Genomic DNA, 22,207 nt, shown 5'->3' on the forward strand with positions numbered 1-22,207 from the left:
TCACATTACCTTTCTTGCACCAAAACTTCTTGTGTCGCAGTTTCACATTATTACATACAAAACCCTTGCCACACATCTCACAAACATAAGGTGTTTTACCTGTGTGGTATTTGTTTACATGACTTTCATAAGAGTCTCTTTTGTAATAACATTTACCACAAACATCACATTTGTATTTTGCTACCCCATCATGCATTTTTATATGTTTGTAAAGAAGGTTTTTCCTGGAAAAAGCTGAGCCACATCTATCACAATAATATTTGATTTTCAAGTGAACTTCCTCTTTGTGGTCTTTCAACTTTGTTTTGTCTCGGTACTCTCGATTACATATATCACATGGTATCCAACCCTCTCGTGTATGAATTTTAACATGTAATTTCAATTGGTGCTTCCTTTTGAAATACTTTCCACAAAATCTGCATGTCTTTTCAAAACGTTCAAGTTCAGATCCGAATGATTCCTGAGGTTCAATAACTTGCTCTAGATCTTTCTCCAAGTCTTTTGCTTCCTTTCTTGATAAGACATTATACTGTAATTGACCTTCAAATGATTTTACTGCTTCCTCAAGGTCACCATTCACCATTTGACAAACAACATCATTCGACCTGACAACAAAATGATAACGATGTAATAAAGGCATCAGAAGGAATGCAATCTCCTAGCAAGTCGACCCTTTATCACCAATAAACAATAACTCTTAACTTAGTCCTTAACAAAAACATTGAAGCTCATTTTGAGTATTCCCAGTCATAAATGTCATACACGATTGATAAAAAATTCCAAATTCTTGAAATTATACCAGACAAAATGGACAACCAGGATTGTGAATGTTTCTCAATCACTATAAAGTCAGCAACTAAATTCAATTGAAAATCAGAGGTATGCCGCAAAGTCTTTGTTTTATTTGTGTGCTGAGAAATGGGCTGATCTATACAGATGATGATGTTAATGAATTTAATAACAAAAGAGTGGCCATGGTAAATAATGTTGTTGTCCCACTGCTGTAAAAGCATATATATGATTTGTTCACTTCTCTAATTCCCTTGAGCTTTCTTACCCATGTAGAAATTGACAAAAAGTGGGAGCGGAGTCTTCATACATAAATCACAACAAAACAACATAATGCAATCCATGTACTTTATTTACATAGAGTTATCTCCTCTTTACAAGACTTTTATATACTTTGGTATGCATAGCCCTGAATTGAGAAATTCAAGCAAAAAAGGACTATGTTCTGGTGAAAAAACCCACATTTTAAGTTGATAACAATACATACTCTGACTTTACATTACAATAAGTACCTATTCCATAGGTCTCATAATATATATAAAACGAAATAAACATGGACACGACTCCGAAATAATCAGATTCTACATAAATCTGGTCGTCCTAATTAACTCTGGGACATATAATATTATATAAAATTATTATAAAACACAATACAACAAACATGCTATCAGTTTCAAACTGTAGTCCTGTTTCTATATTTGGAGGTGACATTTAACATTAAAATATACTTATCATGTTAAAACACTGTAAACCAATACAATTATCACTGTCATATCACAGAAATTACATAATCTTACATGTAAAACAATAATTTAATACCTAATTCATTATTTTCGAAATCATTCACCTGTATTAACTTGAAAATTGCATCATGGTCTCGCACAAAAATAAATTGTATTTGAACACAATTTTCTTATATGATTATTTTTTTCAGAATTCTGTTCCAGTTGTCTAAATTAGCACTTATGTGAATTATAGTCTTTGAGTATTTTCAATATTGTCTTTTAATTTTTCTGAAAATAATTAGAAGAAATAGAGAAAATGACATGAGTGTCGCTGACAAAACAAGGAAACCACAATCAATACATTCCTGCAGGGGCAGATAACTGTAATATGCAAAGACATAATACTTGTTTTACATATGTCATCTCAAGCTATTGTTAGCCATTTCCTTGACTACCCTGAATGGCACTCGGAACATGACTTAGATCAGGGCCATCATTCGGATTCAAGCTAACGCCAGCTTCGTTATTGCATTGGTGATTATATAATTTAATGCAGTTCCTCTTTAAGAATGACGAGAGCCATCCATTAGAGGCCTTGAATTCCGTGTTATTGGTCTCGCGAGCGATCTCCAGTGCCTTTTCCCTCAGCAGAGGGCCAGTGATATGGATACTAGCTGAGGAGGCCATGAGTTGTTGTACCCAGTACCTTAGTTGGTTGTTTATGTCTTGGTACTCAGTCCGTCTCCCTATCATACGAGTCCATTGGTCCTTATCAGGGGTCACTTCATACACCTCCTTTAACTTCTCCTTATACTTGAGAATTCTCAGGATCTGTGTACGGCCCACTTGGAAGTGACTTGCCAGCATTCGTGAACTGTAGCCACTTTCTGATAGCCTGAAAATAAAGCATGAATAATCAGTGACATTTTGAAATTTTTAGGGTATCTTATGAACTGAATAAAGGCAATGGAGAAATTTTGCCCCCCCCCCCCTTCTCCAATTGAGGGAGAAAGTATATATATTTCAAGTATAAAAGATGTAATTTTTTCTCAATTCAAACGATACCGGCTCCTGAAATTCTTTATCATGAAAATCATTGATTACAGAACAGAGTAGAAATAGTACAAAAATTGTAATTTATAGCATTTAAGATCGTTATAGTTTTCAAATCATAAATATGATCAAACACTGTAAAGATTCTCTTTAATAATAGTAAAGTGCCAAGAGCTATCATTTCTTTAATCAAAGTACCAGGAGTACATCATTTCTTTAATTATAGTAAGTGCCCAGAAAATATTGATTTTGGCGTTCAGTTACAAGGTAAATCTAAATTAACAGGTTTATATAGGCAGTATAGCACTTACCTTATCACCTCCATCCTCTGATTCAGGGTAAGTGCCGTCCGTGTCGACCTGGTGACCGGAGAAAGCAAAAGTTCGTCATCAACCAGAACTTAATGGGGGAGAAAACGCTAAGAGAATATCGCACGCACACATAGGTATTAATTAAGTTATCATGTTTTTTGTTTATTATTTTTAAGTTGGTCATTAATCACTTTTAAATTTTGTTTGATTTCAACAAAATCAGTTTTAATTTCTGCTTCATAGAATTCATTTTAAGATGCTCCAATAAAGATGAAAATTCAATTGTAACACGCTGAGGACATGGTAATTTTATTTTCCACTACACAACTGAAATAAAATCATCACGTCCTCAGTTTGTTGCGGCTGAATTTTCATCTGTTTTCGACACACCTTTTCAATATCCAAGATAATAGAATGAAACATACAGATGTCGACGAGAAGTAATGGTACCCAAGTGTTGGCTATATATTATTGTTAGATGCTGGTTTTATTTAAAATTGATTTATTATGGAACACTTAACTATTAAGACTATATTACTAATCACCATCTATACAGAAAATTCAAGCACAATAAACAATTTACTAAATTGTATTTCTGACAGGTCAGATTCCCATAATTGATTGCTTTCCTATATCATGTCTGATGTCTGCAGGTCATGTCATATTCCCATGGTTGATTGCTTTCCTATATCACGTCTGATGTCTGCAGGTCATGTCATATTCCCATGGTTGATTGCATTCCTATATCACGTCTGATGTCTGCAGGTCATGTCATATTCCCATGGTTGATTGCATTCCTGTATCACTTGTGATAAGTGAAGGTCATGTCAGATTCCCATGGTTGATTGCATTCCTGTATCACTTGTGATAAGTGAAGGTCATGTCAGATTCCCATGGTTGATTGCATTCCTGTATCACTTGTGATGTCTGCAGGTCATGTCATATTCCCATGGTTGATTGCTTTCCTATATCATGTCTGATGTCTGCAGGTCATGTCATATTCCCATGGTTGATTGCATTCCTTATCACTTGTGATAAGTGAAGGTCATGTCATATTCCCATGGTTGATTGCATTCCTGTATCACTTGTGATAAGTGAAGGTCATATCAGATTCCCTTGGTTGATTGCATTTCTGTATCTCTTGTGATAAGTGAAGGTCATGTCAGATTCACATGGTTGATTGCATTCCTGTATCACTTGTGATAAGTGAAGGTCATGTCAGATTCCCATGGTTGATTGCATTCCTGTATCACTTGTGATAAGTGAAGGTCATGTCAGATTCACATGGTTGATTGCATTCCTGTATCACTTGTGATAAGTGAAGGTCATGTCATATTCCCATGGTTGATTGCATTCCTGTATCACTTGTGATAAGTGAAGGTCATGTCAGATTCCCATGGTTGATTGCATTCCTGTATCACTTGTGATAAGTGAAGGTCATGTCAGATTCCCATGGTTGATTGCATTCCTGTATCACTTGTGATAAGTGAAGGTCATATCATATTCCCTTTTTTTGATTGCATTTCTGTATCTCTTGTATTAAGTGAAGGTCATGTCAGAATCCCATGGTTGATTGCATTCCTATATCATTTCTGATAAGTGAAAGTCATGTCAGATTCTCATGGTTGATTGCATTCCTATATCATTTGTGATAAGTGAAAGTCATGTCAGATTCTCATGGTTGATTGCATTCCTATATCATTTGTGATAAGTGAAGGTCATGTCAGATTCCCATGGTTGATTGCATTCCTATATCATTTGTGATAAGTGAAGGTCATGTCAGATTCCTATGGTTGATTTCATTCCTGTATCACTTGTGATAAGTGAAGGTCATGTCAGATTCACATGGTTGATTGCATTCCTGTATCACTTGTGATAAGTGAAGGTCATGTCAGATTCCCATGGTTGATTGCATTCCTGTATCACTTGTGATAAGTGAAGGTCATGTCAGATTCACATGGTTGATTGCATTCCTGTATCACTTGTGATAAGTGAAGGTCATGTCAGATTCACATGGTTGATTGCATTCCTGTATCACTTGTGATAAGTGAAGGTCATGTCAGATTCACATGGTTGATTGCATTCCTGTATCACTTGTGATAAGTGAAGGTCATGTCAGATTCACATGGTTGATTGCATTCCTGTATCACTTGTGATAAGTGAAGGTCATGTCAGATTCACATGGTTGATTGCATTCCTGTATCACTTGTGATAAGTGAAGGTCATATCAGATTCACATGGTTGATTGCATTCATGTATCACTTGTGATAAGTGAAACGTATAACTAAGAACAACATAATGACCACATACAAAATACAACAAGGATACAAGATGGAACAGTTTATGTCCAAATTCCAACTCCATCAGCATTAGTCAGCCCAAACCAATAAAACCATATCATAGGTGTTCCAAGATGATAAGAATCAGAAGTACAGTCAAACCTCGATGTATCAAAGTTCAAGGGACCGTCAGAAAAACTTCAAAACATCGAGACTTCGAATTGTTCGTGGTTGAAATTAGACCTATGTTTATTTTGAAACTAGACCTATGTTTATTTTATCATGACCAACTGTGGTAGTTGTGTACATGTCGTCTCCGTTCCGTAAACTTTATAATCATTGTATTTACCACAAGCAAAACAATATAAAAACGAAGTATGCAATTAATCACATGTATCGCTATCGTTAGGAATACATATATTATAAACAAAACTTACCATGTGTTGGTGACTATTTGTAAGCGATGGTTAATATTGCGGAATGAGTATAAAAAACGAAAACACGTTGTAAAAACGAAAAAAGGAGGAACCAAAAGCGCTACAACACCTACAAAATACTTCGATTTGGAATGATCGGTTTGCTCCAGTCATTATGCCAAAGTTTTGCAATGTAACAGTTTTGAGTATGAGTTACTAATAATGTGGCTCGCTTTTTACCGTTCCGTAAATTCAACAAACCGCTACCAATGGTGGCGGCGAACATCAGAAACGAGTAACTGTATCTTTGCCGTACTAATGATTTAATAACGCAGCTTGTAAAAGCAAAGCATCGGGTATCGGCCTGATTAGTGATATTAATTATCTTGATGATATCAAGCAAGCAACACAAGCTGTCATAATCCCTATTGTCTGGCAAAGGGCCATCGCGAGACAGCTAGGTGTGACAGCATGCCGCGGGGTATAACACCTGTTCTGTAAAGGTAAATTTTTATTTGAATCATTGAGTGTCAGTTACCTATGATTCTATCACAAATGGTTCATGAAAAAAGTTCAATTCATCGAGAACTTCGATTCATAAAACTTCGATTCATACACGGTTTAGTTAGTAATGTTATATAGTGAAGAAATTCGGGACCAGACAAAAAGTTTGATACAGCGAGAAATTTGATTCATCAGAGTTCGAATCATCGAGGTTTGACTGTAATGTGAAAATCTCATGGACGACTAGAACCTCTTGAAACTTGTCTCCATAATTTTAAAGATATGAGATAAGATGAGAATAAATTTCATATTTTTCATTCTGCTTCCCATCAAGTAGTTGGGGTCGCGGTGGATGAGTGGTTCATATGCCCAATATAATACCACAAGCCCTCCACCTCTGGGTCAAGAGTTCTCATGTGGGGCAGGTGCCAAGTACTGACCGCTGGCCTGTGGTTTTTCTCTGGATACTCCGGCTTTCCTCCAACAAACCTGGCACATCCTTAAATGACTCTGGTTTTTAATAGGACCTTAAACTAATAAAACCAAACCCATCAAGTAGACCTTATAACTGTACTGTACAAGTTCTTCAGTAATAATCAGCTTTGTATATTGTTAATTTACTGTCTTTTATTGGTCATCAGTTTATTGCAATCAGTCGTGTATCTGTAAGCTCAAGTTCATCATGAGAGGAACAATTGGAGGAACCAATCAAAAACAAGAAAGTTGTATGGGAGGTACATGTAATTATATAACTGTACATGTGTTTTGACCAAAAACTACCATCAAATACAACAACACATTTTAGACAGATTTCGAGGGAACCCCATCAGGCAACCCCCACTTAGATTAACTCTTATTTTCACACATATGTTTGTTCCAATAATTCGCAAAGCTTATTTGTGGCAGTATAAAAAGATGTTGCCCTTGCCACCCCCACCCCCCCTCTAGAACTATTGGTGTAAATCTGTAAAGTCCTAATCTTCGACACAAGAAGATCAGTTGGTACATGTCAACAACATCAGGTATTTCACTAAATAACTTTAATCACCAACATAACCATGACAAGTAATACCAAATCTCGGTCAAAGATGTTAGTGGCATACATAAAGTACAAGAAAGTATATTGTCTAAATCATCAATTGTGTCTTTTCATTATACAAAGTGCTGTTTTTCAAAACCCGAGTTATACAACCGTAGAGAACGATTTCCCACGGTGCTAAGTAACAGTCCCTTGCGTCTCCTGATGCAACGCCAAAACACTCAAGGGGCCACACCTTCTCTGTTTCTTAATATATCAGTATTAAGTCTAATTGTGTTTTAGGTATATGCATCTATTGCATTTGTTAAGATGATCTTAGATATCATTATGTGTGTGTGTATGATCTCATGATCAAGAATGCAAATAAATTTACTGTCATACTCTATTACAATATCTGAGATTTCTGTTCAGTGCATTACAACAGATCCGTTATTGTGAAGGAGTGTTGTAAGGGAGGTTACTCTTCATTCATTCATTATACAAATAAGGATTCAAGTAATACCACATCAACCTATTTGCAAACATAGAAAGGATTATGAAATCCTTAAATTCTGTACTGTATACATGTATATATAATTGTACATATGTCCTTATAATATCGATATATTAATCAGAATCTGTTGCCTTTATATATCAAGGACACTGCCTAGCTCCATACATATACATCTCGGGTGAAGATGTGTCAATCTCGGGTGAAGATATGCCACCAAGACCTTTCTAAAGTAAATTGATACTACAGTATCACTCAACAGATAATTTACATCTCTGATGAAGATGTGTCCATCTCGGGTGAAGATATGCCACCAAGACCTTTCTAAAGTAAATCGATACTACAGTATCACTCCACAGATAATTGTAAGTTTTACAGAGTTATCTGCTCTTGTGACCAGATATATTGAGCATTACATCATTAGTCTTCTGTAAATGAATTCTCTCTTCATTAACTATAATCTCATAAATATTATTTCTGCAAACAATGACAGACATCAAAATGGCAAAAATGTCACCAGAAATAATTGTTATTTAACTTGAGCTTTCATACCTCAAAATTTTCCTGTCAAAATTGTTTATAGTGCTTCATTTGACAAATATTCTAATATTTCACCGTGGAGAAGGTTAACAGAATCGGGGTGCGCAGGGGTTGCATACCCTTGACTTAGGGGCGCTGCAGCGGCATTAGGGTGAGCTCGAAGCAAGGAAATGGCGGACAACAGCGGTGTAAACTTTTTTGATACCATCATAGATAAGGATATTGGGAGGTAAGTTAAAAAACAGCAATTTTTGCCTGTACAGTGATTTCCATTCTATCATTGAGATTTGTTGATTGATGCAAAGAATGCACGATTCATTCCAGCTAAGCCACATAATTCAAGCGAGAAGGGGCAACAGGGCTTTGTCATTTTTCCCTGTCAAAATAAGGAGCCTGGAGCCTGAGGTGGCTTTATGTAATTTACAATGCTTGTAAAGATTTTTTTTTTTTTTTTATTTTGGATATAAAAAATTTGGGCTGAAATTTAAACATTTGAAAAAGAAACAACATTTTTATGTTGCCAACTAAAAGTTCATCTTCCAATAATAAAAACAAGTACAGAGATTAAAAATTCAACAATTTATTGACATGTGCATATATATTTGAAATCTTCAATGGAGTGATCATAACAATAAATGCAGTAAGTATAAGATGTTGAATGAAATCTCAAATCTCATAACTTCACATTATACTTATTCAGATAGAAGTAAGTTCGCATAACTTGATAAGGAAAATGGTATTTTTTAATAGGTATCTTTTTATATTCGCACATCTATATCAAAATAACTTACTAAATAAGCAATTATAATATGTATTTGAAACACATACCATGCCACAAATTACTTAAAATTGTCACTATATCACAAGGAGGTCATGATCATTGTATTTCAGATTTCAATTATTGCATACACTTTAAATGTCCATAAACCTTTCAAAACTCAATATTATATGAAATTAACAATTATTCTCTACTGATATATAAATATATGATAACCAGACAAACTCAAGGTTATATTTCAAACAATAGTTTATTGGAACTCATTACAAGAGAGAAAAATTATTACAAAGGTCAACCTTACAAACTCAAGGTTATAAAACAAAAACAAAAGTCTTTTGATACTCTATACGAGAGAAAAAATATAGCAAAGGTCATAACCTTACAAACTCAAGGTTATATCTAACAATATTCTATTTATACCCTCTATATGAGAGAGAAAAAAATATTACAAAGGTCATAACTTTATAAACTCAAGATTATATTTAACAATAATCTATTTATACTCTCTATATGAGAGAGAAAAAATATTACAAAGGTCATAACCTTATAAACTCTAGGGCGGGGACGATACACCGATGCATCGGTGAATCGCGGTACACTTCAACATGATACAAGTATCAGTCCACAGAAGCAAATTACGATACGGTATCACCGCTATATTGTTGTGAAAAACAAAGAGCAATCCTATATTGTCACTTCAAAATCCATTAACTAATCTTTTATTGAAATAGAATAACTGTAAACAAACACCCAAAGATCGAAATTCTGAAAGTGAAAGTAGTTGTGAGTCTCGTTTCCGGGAATACGAGCACTGTGTTTGGTAGCGTTTGATTGGTCCTTTCGCGATGACTGTAAACATATGGCTAGCTGACACGGACGAGTGAGACGACAAGCACTGTCGGTGACATAAAGTAACCGCTACCAGGAGTGCTCTATTGCTATTGTCCTGATACTGTGGACACACTTATTTTCCTAAAGAAGAATCTCTAATCTGTGACAATATAGAACTCTCTAAGTTAAAATTAATTAGTAGGTGTTTTTTTTAATCACACCCATTGAAGTGGTTCATTGCTTTGACAATACCATTCATAAAAGTAAAGTATCGTGATATGTATCGGATCGTAGGTGAGGTATCGTGATGTGTATTGGATCGTGCAATCACTGTATCGTCCCAGCCCTAATAAACTCAAGGTTATATTTAACAATATTCTATTGATAGTCTATACGAGAGATAAAAAATATTACAAAGATCATAACCTTACAAACTCCAGGTTATAATTCACATAATTCTGGTATAGCTTATAGATTTGTTTACACTGTCCAGTATAAACAATCACAACCACTACAACACAATTTCAGTGTTTCAATTTATGTTTCTTTAGTGTTTGCCTGAAATAAAACACTTCGCCACATGTGTCGCACTGATAATTTCTGTCTTGTGTGTGACAGTTCATGTGTTCTTTAAGGTATCTGGCTGCCTTGAAATGCCTTCCACATTCCACACATACATACTTCTTATCGTTCATATGGCAGGTCTTCTGATGTCTCTTCAACCGGCATTGCACTGTGAACGCTTTCTTACATTTGTCGCATTTATATGGTGTCGACCCAGTATGTTGGTTCAAATGTGCCTCAAAACACAGTCTGTCATAGTATCCTTTACCACAGAATTGACACAAAAAGCTGGCATTTCCGGAATGAGTTTTTGAGTGCTGTGTGAGGAGGCATTTCCTTGAAAAGGAGGCATCACATTCTGTACAAAGGTAGTGAGTACCATTATGGACTTCCTCTTTGTGCCGATTTAGCTTGTAACTATCGAAGAACTCCTCTTTACATATTTCACAGGTGACATATCCTTCCCCCGTATGTATTCTCTGGTGTCTTTTTAAATTGTACCTTTTGGTGAAGGTTTTCCCACAGGTACATGTCAAATTATTTTTACTGGATTCTATCATTGTGTCCGCATTTGTGACGGAATTTACTTCTGAACCTTCCACAACTTCGTCCCTTGGGAGATCCAGAAAGTCATCAACCTCTTTCTTAAGTTTATCATCATCCATTTCTTCATCCTCTAAACAGCTAATCCCTTGGTTATATACACCCATCAACCTGGCAACAAAAAGTATATCAATTAATTATATGGATATACCATTAAATGCCAAAACTAGAATTTACAGTTGAGTGTAAGCTGACCTTTTAAACTGGTACATTACGTTTAAACTTGTATGGTTTGTGACTTGTTGTATTTTTAGCATAGGAAAAAGTATTTAAAGTGTTCTACATATTTTTCTACGCCTCTCTATAAGTTTAAAATTGTTGATATTCACCGACTTTTGTAAGGTTCGTATTTGCAAAGTTATAAAACAATTAAATCAAAGTTTTAATTTTTAATGGGTGCACGTTTAAAATAGCTCTGAAGTATTCGAACTGTTCTGATCTGTACTTCGATATTGATCATGTGATACTGCTTGGGAGGTTCTGATCTATACATACATGTATCGTTGATGTTGGTCACATGATGCAACTCGGTTTTCCGATATTACCCGAAATTTTGAAACATGGCGTTGATTGTGGCAGCTCTTTCAAAACGTGTGATATTTCATGCAACATTTACCGCTATGTCAATAGTATATTAGTGCTATCATGGAGTTGAATCATCATATATAAGAATCCATATTCACACATTGTAGGTTTTATGAGAGTTTGTGATGGTGAAAATTACAAGAAATACAACTTAAACAAGTACTGCAGCTACTAAAATTACAGGGTGGGTGTCAATATTTTGCAGTGTTTTACTTTTTTTTCCAGAGTAGTTTTTTATTGTTTGTATAAGAGATACAATTAACAGTCTAAATCAAAGTTTCCAATATTCTTAAGAATAATTTATTTTTTGTATGAATAGAATTACAATAACTCCTGATTTCTAGTACCATTTTCCCATAGGTGGTCCATATTTCTCCATTTTTGGTAAATAAAACAATTTAAATGTAGAAAACAAATCATATTAAGTAAATTTATGTCCATGTTCTGTTATTTGATTATTAAATAACCAATTAATTCTACACTGTGTAGAATCAGACACATTTACAACACTCAACATTTAAACAACATTTTCTATCAAGTCAATCTCATTGATACCCCACAGGAAGTTGGAAAGGAGTAGATATGATAGGACCAGTATTTGGCCTTAATTTTTCAGGCCAAAAAAAATTAACTCTGATCCCCATCAATTTCATATCAATAAATACTCTCATACTTGCCATTCATCAAAACATAATTTTGTATAACCATGTACACGATGTGTCCCACCTATGACGTCATCAAATTTATGATTTTCCTCTTCTCGCCAAATTTTGCTAGAAATTCATCATCTTTAGGTTAGAAAAGGCTTGAAATGGATTTGGCCGCCACCTTGGAGCAACTTTACACAAAGTGTGAAAATCTCTTTCTGCTCCACTAAGGCGGCCATATTCATTTTTTGAGAAAACCACTCAAAAAAAATGATTTTTCAAGGATTTTTGTGAAAAATGTCGGGAAACTGCATGTTGATGACGTCATAGTGAACATAATTGGCACATGCGGGATATTTTCGAGATGTAATGTGTTAGCAAATGTATTCAACAGTTATATGGCAAAATATGTTGTTCTTTACTGGAGAATTAATTTTGAGGCCATATTCGAGTCTTAATGTTCCTTCTCCTTTGGATCCAGGCAAAATATGGAAAATGGCATAAATTTACTGTAGTAGTGCACTATATCCAGATATATAGGTGTCTCAAGGTTCCCAATTTGGTGGATGGATAATGCCCCCAGGTAATTAGAGTGAAAAAGGCTCATTATGACCATGACAGCAGATCTAGACCTGTGTGCTATGTTATAGCTGCAATATAGTTATTTATTACACATCTGTATGCACATATATATATAGATATTACAGTACCAGCTGTATTCCTACATAAATATAATTACATGTACATGTCTGTACATTGGTAATACATACATATATAAAATATAAAGCTAAATAATAACAGGAAGTGTAAAATACAAAAATTAAAATATGTGATATGATTACACTCATCAGATCTCAGTATAACATTGTAAAGCAGCTGCGACAACAAATTCTAATGCATTTTTATCTGAAAATATCAAGAAAATATTAGGCCTACCATGTAGTCAGATAGGGGCCATCAATAATTAGCCTGTAATTAACTATGTTGTTGCTTGTTTATATGAATAAATGACAAAAATACATCATTTCATATAGGTCCACCATAAGTCTAACTAAAACACGGCGTGATACTGATTCTACCAGATTCCACCACAAGCTCTGTATTTTGACAGCAAAAATGTAACAAGAGATCCCAGAGGGATCTTGGCGCCCACCAAAGAATGATCTATGTCTGACAAATGAAAGAGGGATCTTTTCTCTGCTTTTCAAACTTTTGCAAACATACTACATATAAAATTTGAGACAGATCGCTTCAGTACTTTCTGAGAAATAGCAGTAACAAACTCAACTATCAAAATCCAAGATGGCTCCTTGGCGGCCATTTCCCAAATCGAAATATCAACTAGGGCCATAGAGGAACCTATATAATGAAATTTGAGACAGATCATTCACTTTCTGAGAAATAGTGATAACAAACTTTAACTATCAAATTCCAGATGGCAGCCTGGCGCCATTTTGTTGACCGATCGATCCAAAAACGATGCACAACAAGCAGGGAAACCTACATATAAATAATCAGAAAAGCCCTTCATTTTGGAAAATAAATACAAACTTTTATCCAAGTACCGATGCAAAAACGCATTAAAGCCCTAGGGAAACCTACATATGAAAAATAGAAAGATTGAAATAGCTATTAATCTTAAACTATCAAAATCCAAGATGGCTGCCTGGTGGCCATTTTGTTGACCGATCGCCAAAAACGCATTATGCACAACTAGGGCCCTCTCGAAATTTTTATCCCTTATTGACTTTAAGATGGCATCGTTATTGCCGAAAAAATGCAATATGCACTACTAGGTGGGACACCACTTTTATGAAATTTGATCCCTTTTAGTCCGCCTGTTTAAGTATTGGCTGCCTCACCGAATTTCCCAAAATGATGCTAGGGGCCTCCTTAATTTGAGAACTATCCCCGTTCAGCGCCCCTCCAAGAAGCCTCAAGGGTCCCAAAACCACAATAGGCCCCCCCTGCGCATACGCGATAACCCTGATTCCGTTAACCTGATTGGTCCCAAAAATGCAATTATCCACAGGGGTGTATATGCTGAGCGATAACACAGAATTTTATCGATTTGAATAGCCCACCACATCTGATGATGGTGTGGGCTAAAAATGTAACAACCCGCTACTTGTATTAAAACAGGTAGTATGCAAACAAATGTGTATTTACTACAAACATTATTCATCTAGATTTTCAGATATATCTCACTTTTTTTTATATTCTTCCACTGGAATATCTATTCATGATCATTTCGTTTGACAAAATGAACTATTTGATATATTACTTATATAAAATTATTGTTTACCAAAACAATGTGGAACTGCAGAAGGTAATATAAAATATTTACTAGAAGCATTACTCATGTAGATTTTCAGATATTATTCTTCCACTGGAAATATAGAGTGCACTAATCATGATCATGACATTTCCCTTGACAAAAATGAACTGTTTTAGGTTGAATGGAAATGAAATTTTTTGTCATGATGATGAAACTAACAATATTTTGTTTTCCAGGATCAAAAGATACATATATACATATACTGCAGTGTGTGTTTAACTGAACCTGTGATCAGTTCAAATTCAGACACACACAACTACAATTCATCTTCTAATTAATTAAAGAATGTATATTATCAGAGATTGATATAGGTTAGATTTAATATCCAGACATATACCGTATATGAACATACATGTAAAGATGAAGTGTATAGGTATATACAGGTGCCATACAATTCATCCTATGTTGTCTACTTTGGATTTTAAAATCACCCCGGTAGCCTGTATCAGATATCAGTTAAAAGTCTTTTTATATACACAAAAATAAGTCGCTGCATATTTTCTCCAATAACAAAGTGTAAATTCTTAAACACAAAGATAATAAATAGGTATATAAATACCATTTATTTTTCAATATCAATTAAAATGAAATAAATTTCTGAAATTGGATGGTTCAGATTAATTCCCACTGATATTAAAATGAGTTCCTGCACTTATTATGCTATATGTTAACATGTTTTATATTAAAAATTAAAAACATTTTTCTCAATTCAATTAAGAGAAAACATTTTTTGTTGTTCAGCTAAATTGTTTGGATAATTTTAATTGTTGGAAACACATTCAAAATTGGTTTAACATTAAATGGCCAATGTATTACGAGATAATAGGTCGAAACGCCTGTTTGCAGGAACTCATCCACATGTTTGATGTTTTTTAACCGATATCAACCTCTGATCTGTGTGTGTGTCAATCTGGCTAATACACACCGACATCGTGTTATTCTGCACATCAGTAACACCGGCTTGCTTCCATAAAACATATTAACACTAACCCTCCACCTCTTGGTTACAAGTTTGAACCCCATATGAGAGGAATTTTCCATGTACTGACTGCTGGCCAGTGGTTTTTCTCCGATTACTCTGGCTTTCCTCCATCAACAAACCTGGCACATCCTCAAATGACCCTGGCAGCACTTACAGGATGTTAAACTAATAAAACCAATCTATAAAACACTTGTGGATAATGGTATGAGTTAATGTTACTTTATATTTTGACAGTAATATATTGAACCAAGGCATGTTGAAAGTGCACCATTTTACCTCCAATAGATCTTATAATTATTATTTAGTTCTTTTGTAAAAAGAGACCATGTTTAATTCCAATAAATGAATGAATATGGAGTTGTTTCTTCAAATTGCAGGTACCGCATGCATATCAATACAGTATTTTGGACACTTACATTTTTAATTATTTAGAAGTTGCAAGTAAATTCAATTTTGAGATGAATCCACTCAAGCAACCATGATTTCAATAAATAATGAAAGGAGTTTTACACTGTGTTCATAAGTTGAACAAAAGTGTGTTGAATAAACCGCATTATAAAGCCAAATCCCTGGATAGGCTAGGTTCCTTTATAGAAGCAATTGCATGTTGATGTGAAAATTAACATGATCGATGTGTGACACACCAGATTGTGTGTGCGGATAACAAAAAAATATAATAAACCCCTACCTTGGCTTGTTATCATCTCCCATTTCTGATGAAGTTCCTAGATTCATGGCCATCTCGGGCATAGACTTGACAATGTTTTTGAGCACCTTTGTTGCGTCTACACTACTCCCTTCAGGTCCCGTATCTGTCTCACTAGCCACATCTGTTTCACTAGACTGAGCACTAGGAGGGAATGACTTTTGTTTAAATGATGGACGTTTTTGTAATGATGGGGGAGGTGGAATATTGACAGGTAATTTGTTACTACTAGTGGCTGAGGGTTCTTTAGGGAATGGTCGAGTGTCGTAAGGCGCCTGCCTCACAAAGTCTGTTGTTCCCCCGAATGATTCACTTGTGTCCTCACTGTAACCACCATCGTCGTCATCCTCATAGTCAGACACTGGTTCCTCTTTGACTTGCATCATAAGAGGATCCGATGAACTGTCATCATGCTGCGTCTCACTTGGCATAGAAGACGACACACTATGGCACCTTTCACTATCCTTACCAGATTCTGACTGACCTGACTTTTTCTGCAGAGCTGCCGATAGTTTGTCCAGATTCATTCTAGGTCTTTTACTAGGTGTGTCTGGTTCTGCTTCTGTATTCTCACGTTTCATTTCACTTTGGATTTCGGAAAATATTATCTGTAAACTAGAGTTTGTCATTTTGAGACTATAGTCTGTTGAAAGCTTATCAGCAACACCTGTTTCTTTATTTGAGTCGCGAAATTCCTGACAGAATTTCTGAATGCTAGTCACTTTGAGAATTTTTGTGAGTTTTTCGACAGATCTGAGGTTTCCCGATGTGAGGTGGAGAACCCCATCATACAGGTAGGTGAGGAAGACATTGAGGCCCTCCAAACCTACTGTCATAGGTAGCTTGACTTCCAGGATAGATACCTCATGTTGTCCACCCACGGTTAACAAGTACGGACATGCTGCCAGCAACACCAGACGGTGAACCTGTAATAGAATTACTATGCATATACAATTTGGGGTGATGTGCAACTCAGCACACCTTGGAAAGAAAAGTATAATGACTGCAATGATTCATCATCCTTTCAGTTTCATGCAATGTTTTTTTAATTATTGCCATTTGGTTTCATTATTTTTGGTTTGATTTTACCGATGACAGATGAAGACATTTTAAAGATGCTTAATTGATGATCGAAAGCCAAATAGTTTTTATATTTTCCATCATAGTTCATATTGCACATGCATAAAAACAAGAATGACACACCATATGATTGGATGTTCCTGGCAAAATCAGCCAACCAAATGATGCTCTTTACACATGGCATTGCCAAGGTTATATTTATTACCTGAACAAGCCCAGACAAAACAGGAATGCCTAAATTTTGAACTGATAATCAAATGAATCATTGCAGCTCTAGAAATTATAATTCTTAGAATAAATGTGTCTTCTTTCACAGCACTCTAATCCATGTTACAGTATCACAACAACAATTGAAGCTGTTGATATATGCATTGGAAACAAACAAGATTTAATTATATAATAAATATGTCTATCTTTGTTCGAATTCAAATATCTAATATTTTGGGGGGAAGCTGGATGTGATCAAAGAAAATTGACTGCATCTTATATCATATGAGTCAACTAGAGCTGTTATCATATATCGGCATCGCGATATATCACGATTGTAGAGAAAGAGACGACGATATCGTTAAAAAAATTATATCTACGATATCGTCGTCAGCTGTAACCCATCATGTGTTAGTTGGAAAGGAAACAAAAACATTGCACTGTCGGACACGGACAGAATCTGATTGACTTGTAAACAAACATCTAATTAAAAGTATCACAAATAAACGTTTGTTTTGATTAGGGTTGTTACGAGTACCCGGTTACGGGTCGGGTACGGGATGTAACCGGGTCAAAAAATGTGTACCCGGGTACATATACCCGTCAAAATAGGACAATTCGTCTGGATGTACGTTAACAAGTCTAGAACTTATATTAAAAGTATTACAAAATCCAACTCAGTTGTATTTGTTTTCACTCACCAAGGATGAAACCTTATCTTTTCAATACATTTTAATTCTCATTACCGTCTTTTGATGCGAGAACAATCTACTTGACGGACATGTGCACTTAAATAGGTCACACTATAGCCATATCAGATAACACAAGAGACCGTCCGAATGTAGTACTTCCTGTTGCGCATGTGCAAAAACATTTCCTCTGGGACTGATATAGCTACAGACACGCTGGATAGACTGACACTTTACTGCAGCTCATTAGCAATTATGAAAGTCAAATAGAAATGAAGTAGACACTTAACGACTGAAGCTATCTTTACTGAACTCACATATGATTTCATCGAATCTCCGTCAATCAACCAATCTTTCCAAACAACAAACACAACGTAACCCAATTTGTTACAAAAGCAGTCGATCTGTGTCGAGTACCCGGGTACGGGTCGGGTACTAAAATTCGGTTACCCAGGGACAAAATTTAGTACCCGTGACAGCCCTAGTTTTGATGAATGTTTCACATTATTTATTTACAAATTACACTCTATATTGTACTTTCATGATTGGTCCCCCAAACATGACTTATATTTCCATAAATTCCTTTTATATTTTACTCGCCAAAAATCGCGATATTATCGTGACGATATCGTCAAATTTTGACGATATCGCGATGCACATTTTCTCTACGATAACATATCATATGAGTCAACATTGAAAATATATTTATTTCAAGTCTTCAATACATACATAGACCTTGACTGGGCCAACTTCTATGGTGGCATCGCAGAGTTTCTTGTCACGCCATAACTCTGACAGTTGATACAAGACTTGACTCGAGTGGTCAGGGTTCACAAACACTTGTTCAAGCATTGGTGTGTTGGTAAGGCCGCCAGCTTCAGCAGAATTAGCCATGGTCTAACCCTGTAACAATAGCAAGGAAATTTGTTAGGAATACTGATAAGTAGCAAAGACAATATGATGGACGAAAACAGAACAGACACAAACACAAATGACACTATGCATGATCTAGATCCTCTATTTACAATTTCTTATATTGAATTACATATTTTAAAATGTTGAAAGTTCTTAAATCCATTTTGCATCATCATAATTGATTTTAACTTTATGGCACTATATCAATCTCTCCAAGGGTGCCATGCTGTCGCCACATTTCACCTTTGTAAACGGCCCATGAAAAATTCAATATTCTTGAACACTTATTTTGGAAGCATGCTAAATTCTTTCATAAGGGTCAAAGAAGTAATATCAACAGGATTTTCCAGATGACACAGGATCCCATCAAATGTAGGTCTGTAAGATATGAATTACTTCAAATGAAAAAGTAATTCTTACCATGTGGACAAATCAAATTGTCAAATTTTCAAGGAAATCTGCCCCTTTATAAAGACATACAAAACCAACATGATAACATAATGTGATATGAACAGTAATGCAGGACAAAGAAAGTAGACAAATATTTAACTTAACAGCACAATGGAGCGCAATTTACCCTACGGCATGTGACAGCCGAGAACGCTAAAATATATTATTTTAAAAAAGTGTAGTTTTTGAAGAAAAGGTGTAGTTTTCCATATGTTAATACGATATCAAGATTTTGAGAACAAATAACAATCACTTGGGGTGTTATAACACTAAAATATTTAATTCATTAAAATCTTTGGTTTGATTTATTATGTTTGAAGTCCTATTACCAGCCAGGGTCATTTAATGACGTTTCCTCCTCATGTTTGTTTAATTCATCTAGAAGCATATCTTTGAAAGCCTCGGGAAATAGGCAAGTTCAAGGGAAACCAGAAACTTGATATATCCCTCCACCTCATACTATAACTTTTTTAATATTACTATAACTGTTTTAATATACCAATACATACATTTTTTAAGCAATGTTTAGACTAAAAATATATTCCTCTCATACGCTATATTCCTGACGCGTACGCCCATGGTCATTAGAATTGTGAGAATTTTACATTGTAATAGTTATACATAATCATAGAGAGCTAGCTACAAACATTCAAATTATTCTGAGATGATAATTGTGATTCCATATCAGCTGTTTTGTTTTGCTTCTTAATCTATTCAAACTGCAGGTTTTAATTTGATTCCGCTATGATTTCTCAATATTTCAACATTTATTAATACTGGGCATAATACTAAATTTATGTGTACACAACACATGTATGGTTGAAATTCCGAGACCAGTAGCCTGAAAATGTACATAATATCTTATGTACAAATAAAAGGTATTGTCCTCTGACCCCATTACATTGTTCACAAACCTCTCACTTTCAAGATAAACATGACGATGTGTTTGGTAACAGTCTCCGATCGATACCAACAGTGTTTGATTACGTCAACGGACATGGCGTGATCAAAAACTAGCTCTGCCCAATTGTTACATCGCTTGGCAACTGATGGCATGATCGAACACTAGCTCCGCCCACCTCAAATCTAATTGGTTAAAAGGAAATAGCCAGGTCCTGGTGTGTGCTAGCTTCCAAGGTCAGTAACGGGGACATTAAGCAAATGCAAAATGAATGACCCCGACATTGCACCAGTGCTCTGTTGGTTGAATGAACAACCACCGACGCAACAAGAGTTGTCTCCCCAGTCTAAGGCTGTAAAGGCACTCAGGGCACTGAGATCCACGTTAACCCTCGTACGTGGCGTTCTCCATAACGTCCCCGAGGGCCACAAACGTCCACGACTAATTGCCCCTAGGGATCTACGGGAAACAGCACTCAGGAACGTGCATGATAAGACAGTCGGTGGACAGTGGGAGCGCGAAAACGAGCAAAAAGGGCTCGCCAGCGTAAAGCAAGGAAGCGAAGAGTGGCATCCGAGGGGGGGAATGCTCAGGTGGAGTCATTCCCCTATGGCCGCGAGCGTTGCTGGAGGCCCTCTGCTCCTCAGCAAGGTATCTTGGCGCTGCGGGACCATGAACAATCGGCTCCACCTCCAGGAAAGCCATCCCCAGGATCACGCCACCCTCAGTCACTCTAGGGAGGGCTCCGTTCCGTCCGGAGGCCCCGGCGTTCGGACCGGAACCCTCTGTCCCTGGAACGGGGCTTGTGATTTCCATGTCGGAAAAATCTAAGCCTCAGACTGGTGGGCAGGGAACCCCTTCTGTCGCCCCGAGAAGGCCTCCACCGTCAGCGACGGTTACCTCTCGGGATGCAGGGGCCCAGCTGGAAACCCCTATGGGGGCTCCGGGGGGTCCCCGGAATTCTGTCCACTGTGCGGCAGGGTAGTGGCCGTTCAAGGCAGGAACACGTTGGTTCCCATGAAAGACTAATACATTGGGAAAAAAGGTTTTGCTAAAAAGTAGGGAGCTAGTCAATTTAACCAAGTAACTTTTGTTTAGCGTAAATAAAGTAGAGGTATATTAATATAATTTTAAATAATAGAAAATAATGTCAATCAATATATGAGAATTCACATTTATGAAATTTTATACAAATATTGCTTCTGAAGGAAATTCAAATTTCATTTCTCACAGACCGATAAGCGATTTTATCCATACTTTTAATATAAGTGCATTGAGAGTACAAATTATATACCACAGGAGTTTAACGTTTACGCAAGTTAATCAGAAAGTGTTTCTCCATGTCCTTGAACAAATCTCCAATGTCATGCGTTTCTCTTTGCAGTAATTCCCACAAAGCTTGAAATATGATTTTGTTTATCATTAATATTTGAGGGCAGGTAATCATGGAAAGAAATACGAAATATTGAACAATATTTTCACGGGTCGAATGCTGTCGCGGGCTTTTAAGAAAGCTGAAAAAATTGAGTCGAAAAGTAAGGTTTGTGGACATTCTGTTTCAATAGTAATGAAGAAAATATATGAATTAAGAAAAACTGCGAATGCATGCCTTCCTGAACAGCTATGAATCGGCGTGTCAGTGCTTCAAACGACACATTCTACCCTTCCTCGTCGCTGTGCCATGTTCGGTCGGCCATCTTGCTTCTTTGTTCACTAGATTAGGGAGCCATCATTGTGTATTTCTTTTTAATTTATCGATATAAAATCTTTAATTGTGAGATGATT

At 35.9% G+C, this 22,207-nt stretch overlaps 1 protein-coding gene across 5 annotated transcripts in view; it reads right to left on the reverse strand.

Moving 5' to 3' along the window:
- The window catches only part of LOC138329345 (zinc finger and BTB domain-containing protein 49-like), a 265,156-nt gene extending 243,017 nt beyond the window's left edge, over window positions 1–22,139 (reverse strand). For 4 of the 5 annotated variants that reach the window (XM_069276265.1, XM_069276267.1, XM_069276268.1 and 1 more), the window contains exons 1-3: window positions 22,032–22,139; window positions 18,886–19,059; window positions 16,163–17,106 (exon numbers count right to left, since the gene is read on the reverse strand). In XM_069276265.1, the coding sequence (XP_069132366.1) occupies window positions 16,163–17,106; window positions 18,886–19,050 (1,109 nt within the window). In that variant the 5' untranslated portion in view covers window positions 19,051–19,059; window positions 22,032–22,139. Of the gene's footprint in view, window positions 1–9,155; window positions 11,034–16,162; window positions 17,107–18,885; window positions 19,060–22,031 lie in introns of those variants that run through there. The other variant, XM_069276266.1, reaches the window with a different exon arrangement.
- Between the last annotated feature and the right edge of the window lie 68 nt (window positions 22,140–22,207).

Source organism: Argopecten irradians, chromosome 8 (assembly GCF_041381155.1).
Source record: "Argopecten irradians isolate NY chromosome 8, Ai_NY, whole genome shotgun sequence".
Taxonomy (NCBI): Eukaryota; Metazoa; Mollusca; class Bivalvia; order Pectinida; family Pectinidae; genus Argopecten; species Argopecten irradians.